This window comes from Carettochelys insculpta, chromosome 12 (genome assembly GCF_033958435.1).
Source record: "Carettochelys insculpta isolate YL-2023 chromosome 12, ASM3395843v1, whole genome shotgun sequence".
NCBI classification, from domain to species: domain Eukaryota; kingdom Metazoa; phylum Chordata; order Testudines; family Carettochelyidae; genus Carettochelys; species Carettochelys insculpta.
In genome coordinates, this window is record NC_134148.1 from 539,817 (window position 1) to 551,938 (window position 12,122).

At 67.7% G+C, this 12,122-nt stretch overlaps 1 protein-coding gene across 1 annotated transcript; it reads right to left on the reverse strand.

Annotated features, from left to right (window-relative positions):
* Positions 1–222: 222 nt before the first annotated feature.
* Positions 223–2,271, reverse strand: ISLR2 (immunoglobulin superfamily containing leucine rich repeat 2). The gene has a single exon (XM_075006952.1). It carries the CDS (start codon positions 2,269–2,271, stop codon positions 223–225), a length of 2,049 nt encoding a protein of 682 aa, XP_074863053.1.
* Between the last annotated feature and the right edge of the window lie 9,851 nt (positions 2,272–12,122).

Sequence of the window (12,122 nt, forward strand, 5' to 3'; positions counted from 1 at the left end):
AGCCCAGGCTCCGTCTGGGGTCCCACGCTCGGAGCAGCGCGTACTTGTATCTGAAAACACTTCCAGCCAAGTCGCGCCGCCGCTTTTGGCTGGAGTCCTCCCACCCCGACGAGCGGCAGAAGTGTCCCTAGAAAACTGCCGCTCCCGGGCCGCTGGAGCTCCCCCTCTTGCTGGGCGACCCAAGGCGATGGTGGGGTGGGGGGGCGAGGCGAGGCGGAGCAGTCAGCGCGCCGGCTGCCTGTAGTTGCCATTGATCTCCTGGGAGATGGTCACAGCTTCTGCCCCCAAGGGCAGCCTGTCGCTGTACTCGGATCCCGCCTCAAACTCCTCCGCGTTGGCTTTGGACTGGGACTCGGCCATGGACTCGGCCGCCAGGCTCTCCTCTCGCTCCAGAGACCCGTCCCCCTCCGCCTCTCCGTCCCCCTCCGCCTCCGCCTCCCCCGTCTCACTTGGGTTGTAGTTCTTCTCCGACTCCAGGTACGAGGCCCGCGGGTCGAAGTCGGCCGCCATGTGCTTCTCCATCTGGTCCGGGTTCTGGGCCTTCATGATGAGCTTGTAGGTTTTGCCCTGGTACTTGGCGAACAGGTGGCAGCAGGTGGCGCCCAGCAGGGGCACGGTGGCCAGGGCCAGCAGAAAGATGCTGACCACCACGATGATGAGGAGGGAGGGGACCTCCTTCTTGGTGGCGAAGACCACCTGCAGCTCGCAGTCCTCCCCCACATAGGTCAGGCAGACCGAGTAGTTGGTGCCGGGCGCCAAGCCCCGGAACCAGTAGGAGTTCACCCCCTCCTGGATCTGGGACCACTGCACCAGGGACCGGCCCTGGCCCGGGCCGCTGTCGGCGCACAGGTAGAGCGCGCGCAGCTGGGCTTTCTCGGGCTGGCCGTAGAAGGGCGTGAGCTGCACCTTGGCCTCCGTCTCCCCCACCTCCAGCGCGAAGACGCCCTGCTCGAAGGGGTGCTGCTTGAGCTGCCCGCTCTGGTTGAAGGCGTGGTTGGAGACGTACTGGGTGGCTGCGCCGGAGCCGCACTTCTTCTGGAAGGAGGGCGGCTTGGCTGGGCCCTGCTCCAGCGCCGGCGTGCGGGAGCCGGGCCGGGTGGGGTTGAGAGCCTTGGGCCTCTCCTCCGGGCTGAGCACACTGTTCTTGGAATCTTTGGGGCCCGGCTTCTTCTCCCCCGCCCGCGCCTTGCCAGCCGGGGCGTCCCCCGGGGGCCGGGCCGGGTGCTTCTGGGCCCCGGCCACGGCCACGTGCACCGAGGTTTGGTTGCTGCCCAGCTCGTTGGTGGCCAAGCAGGTGTAGGTCCCTTCCTCGCGCTTGCTCAGGTGCGGGATGACCAGGGTGCCGTTGGCGTAGACCAGGAAGCGCTCGGCGCCCGGCGCGGAGCTGCCCTGCGGCAGCGCGTTCCCGTCCCTCTCGGCGCCAGGCCCCTTGAACTCCAGAGCTTGGCTGACAGTCTGAACCTTCCAGCTGAGCTCCGGCGGCGGGCTGCCGCTCACGCTGCAATGCAGCAGAAGAGTGAAGCCGTCGTACAGCTCGGTGCTGTCCAGGTTGGGCTGGTAGGTCAGCCGCACAGCGGGCGGCGCGCACGGCAGGTCCGGCACCTTGGCTAGGGGCACGCCTCGGAGGCTGTCCGGGGCCGCGCAGCTGATGGAGTCCCGCTCGGGGATGGAGATGAGGGTGCTCTCGGTCCAGGCCTTCAGCCACAGCAGCGCGCAGGTGCAGCGGAAGGGGTTGTTGTAGATCTGCAGGTGGGAGAGGGAGGTGAGCGCGTCGAACGTGCCCTGCGCGATGGTGGTGAACTTGTTGTTGTTAATGCGCAGCGAGCGGAGGTCCCCCAGGGTGCGGAACGCCTCCCGGGGCAGCCTGGCCAGCTGGTTGTTGTTCATCTTCAGCAGCTGCAGGCCGCTGAGGTTGCGCAGGTCCTCCCAGGGGAAGTCTGCCAGCTGGTTGTGGCTGATGTCCAGGTTCTTCAGCTGCACCAGGCCGGCGAAAGTGCCCGGCTCGATGGCGCGGATCTCGTTGTGCGCCAGCCACAGCGAGCTCACCTGGGTGACCTCCAGGAAGGAGCGCTGCTGCAGGGCGCTGATCCTGTTGGCCGACAGGCTGAGGGTGGTCACGTTGGAGGGCAGCCCCACGGGCACCGCCTGCAGGTCCTTGTAGGCGCAGTCTGCGAACTGGAGCGCGTATTTGTCCACACAGGCGCAAGGCTCCGGGCAGCCCCGGCTCGCCCCCAGCAGAGCGGCAAGACCCAGCCAGAGCAGCAGGTCCATCTTCCTCCTGCAGCCGGAGACAGAGAGAGGCCCCGTTACACCGCCCCTTGCGAGCCGCTGGCGGGCAGGACCAGCCTGGCCCTTCGCCCCGGGGGAAGAGGCGGCAGCGCCCGGCAGAAGCCCGGGGAGCGGAGCGGAGAGCGTCTGGGCACTCAGCGCGCGGCCCCGGGACACGTGCGATGCGCAGGACAGCAGCCGCCTGAGCTCTGGGCGTGGGGGAGGGACGGACCTCTCCACCGCCTGGTCCGGACCGCTTCCCAGCCGCGCCTCCGCTGGCTCGCCGCCGGCTCCGCTTCCCAGACGCGCTCCCGCCGCCCGCAATCCGTCAGCGCCGGGCACTTTTCAAGGTGCGTGGAACCCGGGGGGAGCCAGCCTTGCCCTGGGGAAGCCGCCCGCTCCCGGAGGTGCCTGGGCTGGGCCCCACAGGCAGCGGCGGGAGAAGAGATGTCTTCCCCGGCCAGTCCCAGGAACAATGGTTACAGCGGCCGTGGCCAACGTGGCCAATAAAAAGCGTGCAGCGCCGCGCCGCGCCGCGCCCCCAGCCCTGGCCTTGCTGCCCCAGGGACCCGCCTAAGGACAGATGCGCACAGCTCAGCGCCTCACAACGCGCCGCGCCCCGGCTCGCCCCCAGCCCCGGCCACAGCGCGCCAGCGGCAGAGGCTGCGGGTCGGAACCCGCGTTTCTGCCGCTACCCCGCGTCAGAGGGGAAAACAAACACCCGGACCTCACAGCTGGGACGGAGCCCGCCCCCCCGGGAGCCTGTGGCCGCCTCCTGTTGACCGCAAGGGAGCGGGGTCCTCCCTAGCCCAGGCGCAGCAGGGGTCTTCTGCTTGGCCCGCCGGCCCAGCTGTTACCTGCGGTCCCGGCTCTGCGCCACAGGCTGCCAGTCCCGCAGCCTGGGGAACCGCAGGCACCTCCGCTGGCAGCCCGCCCTCGCGCCCCACGCAGGCGAGGCGAGGCGAGGCGCGCCCGGCGTTACCTGTTCCGCCTGGCCCCGGGCGTGTCTCTAGGGGGGCAGCGTCCGGCGAGGCATCCCGCGGCAGGAGCCGCGCTCAATTGCGGGCGTTTAGCTGGGGAGCTGCTCGCTCTGGCACTGCAGGTGTGAGCCCTGCGGTTGCAGCGGCAGCAACGCGGGGAGCGCTCCGCTCTCCGGGCTCGGAGACCCCCCCCTTAAACTCCAGATCGCTGCCGGGCTGGAGAGCAAGTGCGCACTCCCGAGGCGCCCGGGAGCGCGCCTGCCCCCCCTCCGCCCCCCAGCGGCGTCTGGCTGCGTTGGGGCTGCAGGGCCCCTCGGAACCCCAGGCGCTAGTTACGGAATCAGCCCCGCCCCGCCCCGCCCCGCCCCGCCGCCCCCGACCGCTGGCGCCGCGGCTTGCGCACTAATCGCAGGCGGAGAGCGGTGGGGCGGGCGGGGCTGGGCCGAGGCAGCGGCCCGAGGGGCGGGCGTCCGGCGGAAGGGACACCAGGCCCAGGGTGGGCAGCGGCCGGCTCGCCCCGCTCGGCACACGACACGCACCCCTGACGGGTGAGCCGGCGGGCAGCTCTGCAGCCGGGCGGGGCCGGGCCGGGAGACAACGCCTGCCGGCCGCTGGGCGAACGCTCCCGTTGCGCCGCGTCGGGCGGGAATGGCCCGAAGCCCAGAGCTGGCTGGGGAGGGAGCGGGGAAGGAACCCGCCTGCTGGGAGCGCCCAGCCCGGCCGCGCCGCTCTGCCCGGCGGGAGCCAGCCCTTTCCAGGAGCCTGCGCTCGGGCGTGTGCGCAAATACGGCAGCCCCGGAGCCGGGCCCGGCGTGTCCTACCCTCGGGGCCCGGGGCGCTCCAGTCCTTGCAGCGCCGGGCGCGTGGGGCTCCAGGCCGCTCTGCTTTGTCCACACGCGCCCTGCACACGGAGACAGGCGCACCTCGGCCGGCGGGGCGGGGCGGGGCGGGACCTCGCGGCTGGGCACGCTCGGGATCTGCGGAGACAGAGCGGCGCCCTGAGGCGCAGGCTGCGGGGCGGGGTCTGCCGAGCGCTTCCGCGGGGGCTTCTGCCGCGAAGTGTTAACGGCCCCGCACTCGGCGCTGGGCTGGACGAGCCCGGCCCGGCCCGGCTATTGTTCTCAGCTCGCCCTGTGCAGCGCGGCGCGCAGGGCTTCCCTCAGGCCGAGTCGCCCGGAGCAGCCCCAAGCCTGCGGCGCCGCTGCCCGGGCAGCACCTCCAGTGGGCTGCGTGGTAACCCCGGGAGCGAGAGCGCCTCGGCCCTTGCTAGGTCGGGACACGCGATGCAAAGCGCCCTTGGCCGACCGCTGGGAGCCCCGGGGGGGGCTGCACTGACCGCCCAGCGGCGGCCGCATCAGCCGGTGCAAAGCGGAGCGCCCGCGGCTGCGGCTGGGACCATTCACCCGCCAGCGGCGGGCGCTTCTGGCGCGCAGAGCCCGAGCTGCAGCAGCCGGCCGGGGTGCTCATGTCCGCCGGAGCAGCGTGTGGCGTCTCCGGCCCCCGCAGCTGGTGCCGCTGCCTTTTGGCGGAGGGCTCCGGGGCCGGAGATCCGGCGGGCGGGCGGCTGCTCAGCAAGCCGGCAGCGGGGAGGGGGAAGAAGCCGAACGCAGGGCGGGCGGGCGGGCGGGCGAGCTGCCGCTCGTCCAAGGCGCCTCACTAGGGCTCAGGAGATCTGGGCTCAGTTCTCGGCTCTGCCACTGACTCCTCGGAGACCTCGGGAGAGTCATTTGCTCCCCGGTGGCCGCAGCTCCCTGCCGGGTGCAGCCAGCCGGGGAGCGCCTGTTGCCACTTTAGGTTGTGCTCCACCCCAGGCCTGGCCCAGAGGCCGCGGCAGGTGCTGGGGAGGTTCTCGGGGTCTCCGAGTCCCTGCAGCCCCAGCGCTGGGGGACGTGTAGCGCTCAGGGGGGGCGGACGCCCCGGGTTAGAGGATGAGGCTGGGCCGGCCGTTTGCCCTTGGCTCGGGGCTCCCAGTGAGGAGCGGGGGAGATGCTCTGGGCTGGGAACGCAGCGGGGGCAGTGCCAGGACAGCGAAGACGGGCTCAGCGCTTCCCTTGCCTGGGACTGTAACGGCCCTGTCTCGCTCGGGCGGCAGACAGCGGCTTCCCTCGGCGCGCAGGCGAGGGAAATGCAGACCCGCTTGGATGCGCACGGGCCGCAGCTGAGCAGCCCGCCGCGGATGGGCCCCACGCCCCGGGCTCGCCGTCGTCCCGCGGAGCCAGCTAACCGGGCGCAGCCCCGAGGGGGCCCGCGGGCTCTGCTCAACGCAGCTGGAGTAAGGGAGGGCTGCGGGCTGCTCTACAGCCCGCCGGGCCGCTTTACAGCGCGCCGGGCCACGCCACTCCCGGTTTCTGCACGGCTCCCTCTTCGGGAGCAGGGACCAGATGCTACAGGGTGTTTGTACAGCGCTGAGCACAAGAGGCTCCCACTGGTGGCTGGTCCTTAGGGACCCCCCGATACTCGCATTGCATACCGATGAGTGCACAGCTGGGTGAGAAGCAGGGGGTCCCGGGGGAAGATGACAAGAAGGACAGGGATGCCTGGGTTGGCGGGGCACTTCGGACTGATGTCAGACCTGCCCCTGGGCACAGAGAACTGAAGAGCTGAATTCCACTCTGTTTCCTAGAATCCTAGAACCCTAGGGCTGGAAGGGACCTCAGGAGGTCATCCAGTCCAGCCCCTGCCCAAAGCAGGATCAACCCCAACTAAATCATCCCAGCCAGGACATTGTCAAGCCAGGACTTAAAAACTCCCAGGGATGGAGATTCCACTACCTCTCTCGGTAACACATTCCAGTGCTTCACCACCCTCCTGGGGAAAGAGTTTTTCCTAATATCCAACCTACACCTCCCCCTCTGTAACTTCAGACCATTGCTCCTTGTTCTGCCACCTGTCCCCACTGAGACCAGCCTCTCTCCATCCTCTTTAGATCCCCCTTCAGGAAGTTGAAGGCTGCTATTAAATCACCCCTCAGTCGTCGCTTCTGCAAAGTAAATAAGCCCAAATCGCTCAACCTCTCCCCCAGGTCATGTGCTCCAGCCCCTTAATCGTTTTCGTTGCCCTACCCTGGACCGTCCCTCAAGCTCTCCCAGGGACCCGGCAGGGCAGCTGCAGCAGAGTCAGGCCCGGGACAATGTGGAGAGGGTCTGCTGAGACACAAGGACAAGGAGGGGGCGCTGCTGGAGCCAGCTCGAGGTTTTGTCTCCAGACAGAGGGAAGTGAGACCTGTAGCTGACCTGTCCTCCACTCAGAGCACAAGGTTAATAGCAGGAGTGCTGAAGCCTCCCTCTGTCCGTGGCCTGAACGCGCAGCCCTGGCCCCGGCGAAAGCCGGCTAGGAGCCCCCGGAAGCCTTGTCTGCGGAGTCGCCCAGGGACAGGAGGTCACCAGATCCCCCTGTGGGACTCCTGTCCAGGACCCTGCTGTCTTGCGTTGGGCTGTGCAGAGCGCCCGGGAGGCCCTAGTGCTGGCGAGAACAATACCACTGTGTGCGTCTTTGCGCCATCTGTCTCGGGCCAGGACTCGCGTGGTACTCCCCCCCCCCCCCCGCCGGCAGGGCTGCAGGACTCGCGTGGTACAACCCCCCCCCCCGCCGGCAGGGCTGCAGGACTCGCGTGGTACGCCCCCCACGCCGGCAGGGCTGCAGGACTCGCGTGGTACAACCCCCCGCCAGCCGGCAGGGCTGCAGGACTCGCGTGGTACGCCCCCCCCACGCCGGCAGGGCTGCAGGACTCGCGTGGTACAACCCCCCACCACCACCCCGGCCGGTCTGCAGGACGCGCCGTGAGCCAGGTAAACGTTGCGCGGTTCCTTTAGTGCTTTCTACCTCCCACCAGGACGGCTCAGCCCGTGGAGTGGCAGGAGCTGAGCGTTGGAAGTCAGCCCCCGCAGCTCTCCAGGCGTGCCCCGCTGCCACCCTGTCCCTCTGACCCGGAGTCTCCAGCGCCGCGCCGGCCTGTGGAAAACGCTCCCCCTCGTGACGGGTCTGGGCAATTGCTTCCCAGCGGCATCTTCCGCGCGCGGGAGAAGGAACCTGGGCCGAGCGTGCCACCGCGCGGTCCAGCTGGCCGCGCACACGGAGGGGCAAAGGCGCGTGGCTGCTGGCAGCGTGGGGCGCGCAACGGGCCGTTCGCCGGAGCCAGGAGACCACGTTGTTCCTCGTGATTCGGCCCTGGGCTCACCCTGGGGAATTCACAGGGCCGGGCCGGGCCTCAGTTTCCCCACTTGCAAAATGAGGGTACGGGGCCCTGCTCTGGGGCGCGTGATGCGCCCCCGGCTGGAGAGCTCTGCAGAGGTACCCCAGATGGGCAGAAAAGAGGCTGCGCTGGGCGGCTCACAGAGCCCGCGGCTGGAAACACGCCCTGGCTCCAGCAGCCTCCTGCTGACCCCGCCCAAGGACCACCCCAGAGTTCTCCCCCGCGGCTTTGGGAGCGGGACAGCTACAGCTGTAATGGGCTGAAGGCGGGAGGGGGCTGAGGTGCCTCTAGCAGGCCCCGGGCCCTGGCACTCACTTCCTGACGTGCTTTCGTCCCCTGTGTCTGACTCCTGGGTCCTCCCTCTGGCCTGGCCCTCGGCTTTGCTTCCTAAAGTCCAGCTCACCCCGGCCTGCCGGTAGCCCGGCTGGAATGGGTGGGGGGAAGCCGTCAGGTGTGACCAGCTGTCCTCCTGTTGCAGTCAGTGGGCCAGACTGCCAGCTGGCCGTGAGCTGTGCAGCTGGCGAAGTCCCCCTCCGCAGGGCTCGGCGGGGGATGCCCTCTGCTCGGGCTCTGCTGCAGGTCACGGCAGCCCGGGAACTTTGCGGGTCCTGGCTCTAGAACTCTGGGAACCCAGGGGCGCCAGAGGCTCGTCTGGTCTCTTACCCGTGGGGCAGCGCTCGCCCCTCTCAACACCTGGCCGGTGAGATGGGCTTTCTTCCACTCCGGACAAAGGCAGCGCCTGTCTTCGCCGGGTTCAGAGCCCCTGCAGCTGCACCCCCGTCTGCTCGGAAAGCGGTTGGTTCCTGAGCTCCCGCGGGTGGCAGCAGCATCATGTTAGTTAGATATTTAATCCGCCCCTGAACTAGCGGTGGGGCTGTGTGGGCCAGGTTCTGGGGTGCTTGGCAGCCCGCACCACACCGCCCTGCTGGAACCATAGCAGGTCAATCACCGCAACCTCTGGCCCTGTGGCTGCAATTCCTTTTCACATCTTTTCCATAAGTGCGGGGGGGTTTCGCATTTCCTGGCAAACCCACCCATAGCGCTTCGCTCGCGGCTAGCGGGGGCCTTTTATGAGTGGCTTAAATTAAGCACTGCATTATTAACAATGCCCAATCAGCGCGGGCCCTATGGGGTGCCGTTGCGCGAGATGAGTTTAAGGCAGCAACGCTGTTTATTGCTCCGTGCGGCGCCTTCTTCTGCCATTGCCAAGGTCATTGTGAATTTGCGGGGGCAGAGGGAGGCAGGTCCAGCTCGTGTAAACGGCTGCAATTGTGATGCGGAGCCGCCCCTGCTGCCAGCGCTCTGCCCGAGGCTGCCCTTTGGCTGTTGTTTCCTGTCGCGAAGGGTCCTCAGCTGCGCGGTCGGAGCCCAGCAGCGCCTCCCTTTGCGCGCCCGCGGCACGGCTTGGAACTGTCGGCGCAGCCTTTGCCCGGGCCGGGGGAACAGCCTTTTGGTGTTGGCGCGTAGGTCGGTGCGGTCTCCGAGTTCCCGGGCTGTGATCTGCAGCGGGCTGGGGGTGCAGCCTGTCCACTGTCTGCACCAGTCCGCACCTCCCTCTGCAAGGGGGTCGGGGGCTGCAGCTGGACTGAGAGTGACCGCCCCGTTTACCGAGCCCGCTGTAAGTGGCTAAGGCGGGCGCCTGCCCCCACGAAGCAGGAGCTGCTCCCGGGGCTGGGGATCACTCTGGCTGCGGGGGCGGCGCTGGGCGGGAGAAGCTGTGGCGATTTCCGCAGCACTGGCAGATTCCCCCGGGCAGGGGGACGGTCTTGGGCTGGGGCCAGGGGCTTTGCAGCAGCTCGGGACTGGGGGACCAGCCTCAGGACTGACCCACCAGAACGGAAGCGTGGCCCGCAGGCCCGTTAACCTGAGCCCGGGCCCCAGGCCGTGGGGGAGGACCTGCCCCGGGAGGCGCTGGCTGCCTGCCTGCCTCTCGAGAAGGGCGACTCGGACCGAGGCGCTCTGGAAGGAAGCAGCGCCAGGCCCGGGCTGCTGTGCGAGCAGAAGGCGCTGGCCCGGGCCAAGCCCCAGCGGGGTGTGACGCGGGTACCCGGCCGCGGCTCCGCCCGTTGGATGGCGGGTTGAGCCCTGCGCCGTTTCCCTCCCTGGAAGCTGGGCCGCCACCACGCACAGGGGCCCGGGGAATGGGCCGCTGCCCCGGCGGTTGGGACCCGAGCCTGGGTCTCTTCTGACCCACTGCACTCGCCTGCCCGTAACGCGCCTGGGCTCGGGCAGGATCAGCCCGCCCGGCCGGGGAGCTGCGGAGCCGGGGTCCTACAAGGGGGCTCTCAGAGTCCCGCGAGTCCCGGAGCGGGCGGGCTCCCCCCGGGGCGCTGCTTCCCTGCGGCTGGGCGCTGCTGGGGCCCGGGAAGGAGCCGCTGCCGCGGCCCGGGAAGGAGCCGCTGCCGCCTGAGCAGGGAGCTGGAGAGAGACGGATCTTCCTCCCGGCGGCAGAGGGAGTCTGGCGAACCGGGGCCGCCGCCGGCCACAGGAGAGGGAGGAGCCGGGAGGGCAGGTGCCGCCCAGCGCCGAGCTCCGGCGGCCGCTCCTAGCTCGCTGGGCTCTAGCGCACCGCAGAGGAAGTCTGCGCTGCCTCCCCACCGGGCATCTTCCCTCCCCTGAGCCTCTGCAACTGCCACGGACTCCGGCGCTGCCGGGAAGCCCCCGCTGTGACCGGTGTTCTCGGGGGTCCATCTGCGAAGCGGGGGGAGCAGCGAGCGGTGGAAGGGACGGGGAGCCCGGCCCGCTTGGTTTTTGGACCGCTTCCGCGCCCCGACGAATGCGCAGTGGGGGCTGGTGCCTGGCTGGCTGGGTAACGGGCCGAGCTCGGAGCAGTCGCTGTGGGGATTAGGCGGAGACACTCTTCAGCCGTGTCTACACGTGCACGCTACTTCGAAGTAGCAGCACTAACTTCGAAATAGCACCGTCTCGGCTACAAGTGTTGGGCGCTATTTCGATGTTAACATCGACGTTAAGCGGTGAGACGTTGAAGCCGCTAACCCCATGAGGGGATGGGAATAGCGCCCTACTTTGACGTTCAACGTCGAAGTAGGGACCGTGTAGTCGTTGCGCGTCCCGCAACATCGAAATAGCGGGGTCCGCCATGGCAGCCATCAGCTGAGGGGTAGAGAGACGCTCTCTCTCCAGCCCCTGCAGGGCTCTATGGTCACTGTGTGCAGCAGCCCTTAGCCCAGGGCTTCTGGCTGCTGCTGCAGCAGCTGGGGATCCATGCTGCATGCACAGGGTCTGCAACCAGTTGTCGGCTCTGTGGATCTTGTGTTGTTTAGTGCAACTGTGTCTGGGAGGGGCCCTTTAAGGGAGCGGCTTGCTGTTGAGTCCGCCCTGTGACCCTGTCTGCAGCTGTGCCTGGCACCCTTATTTCGATGTGTGCTACTGTGGCGTGTAGACGTACCCTCGCAGCGCCTATTTCGATGAGGTGCTGCGCAACGTCGATGTTGAACGTCGACGTTGCCAGCCCTGGAGGACGCGTAGATGTTATTCATTGAAATAGACTATTTCGATGTACGCTTCACGTGTAGACGTAGCCTTCCAGACCACCCAGCTCCTACCTCCAGGCGAGGTTCTGCAACCGACCGGGTGGGGCAAACACGGGCCTGGGGTGGGGGGAACGGGACACATGAAGGCCAAACACATTCCCACCTCTGGCCCAAGTGCAGGCTCACTCCTTACCCCGCCTAGGGACACAGAGGCGGTGGGACGGCGCCCACAGGCTCACGAACCCCCAGCATGGAAGCTGTCCGTAGTGCTGAAGAGGTGGGAGATGTGCGTGCTCTCGAGGTGTGCTTATGCGGGGCAGGACGCCTGGAAACAAGGCTCTGTCATGCCCAGCTGTGGATGTGCTGCTTGAAACTAACGCCAGTAAACACTGCGGTGCCTGCACTTAGGACTCCTGGTCCGAGGGAGAGGACGGGGAGGGGGAAGCCCTCTGGCAAGCAGGAGAACTTGGCTGCCTCTCGTGTGACCTCTGTTGCAGCCCAGACCCCAGTTTGCCTCTCTCTGTGCAAGGCAAAAAGTGTGCCAGGCTCATTGGCTGTCGTGTGAAGCGAGGCGGCGCATCTCACTGCAGCTGGGCACAGGCTGTCTTCATTTCCCGCGCTGTTCCTCCTGTTCCCACCCGCGTTCTCCAATTCCCACCCACCAGGGTACCAAGGCGCTGCCTGCAGCCCCTGCTATTCCCGCTCTCTATCTCCTCACAGTGCGATATTCTCCCAGGGAGCCTCTCGCCATCCGCGTCACAGCCCCCTTCAGGCAGCTGAAGGCTGATAGCAAATCTCCTTCCCTCTTCTTCTGCAAACCACATAACCCCAAATCCCTCAGCCTCTCCTCATAGGTCAGGTACTCCAGCCCCTTAATCATTGTCGTTGTCCTCCGCTGAACCGGCTCCAGCACATCCCCATCCTTTCTGTACTGGGGGGCCAGAACAGGACACAATGCTCCAGATGTGGCCTCACCAGTGCCGAACAGGGGGGAATAATAACTTTTCTAGATCTGCTGGAAACGCTTCTCCTAATGCACCCCAATATGCCGTTAGCCTCCTTGGCTACGGGGCACAGTGTATCCAGCCTCTCATCCACTCTAATCCCCCGGTCCTCTTCTGCTGCACTGCTACTTAGCTAGTCAGCTCCCAGCCTGTAACAATGCTTGGGAGTCTTCTGTCCCCAGTG

Bases quoted from the DNA above. Each gene is read 5' to 3' on its own strand.
- ISLR2 (XM_075006952.1), bottom strand. From the start codon at position 2,271: ATGGACCTGCTGCTCTGGCTGGGTCTTGCCGCTCTGCTGGGGGCGAGC.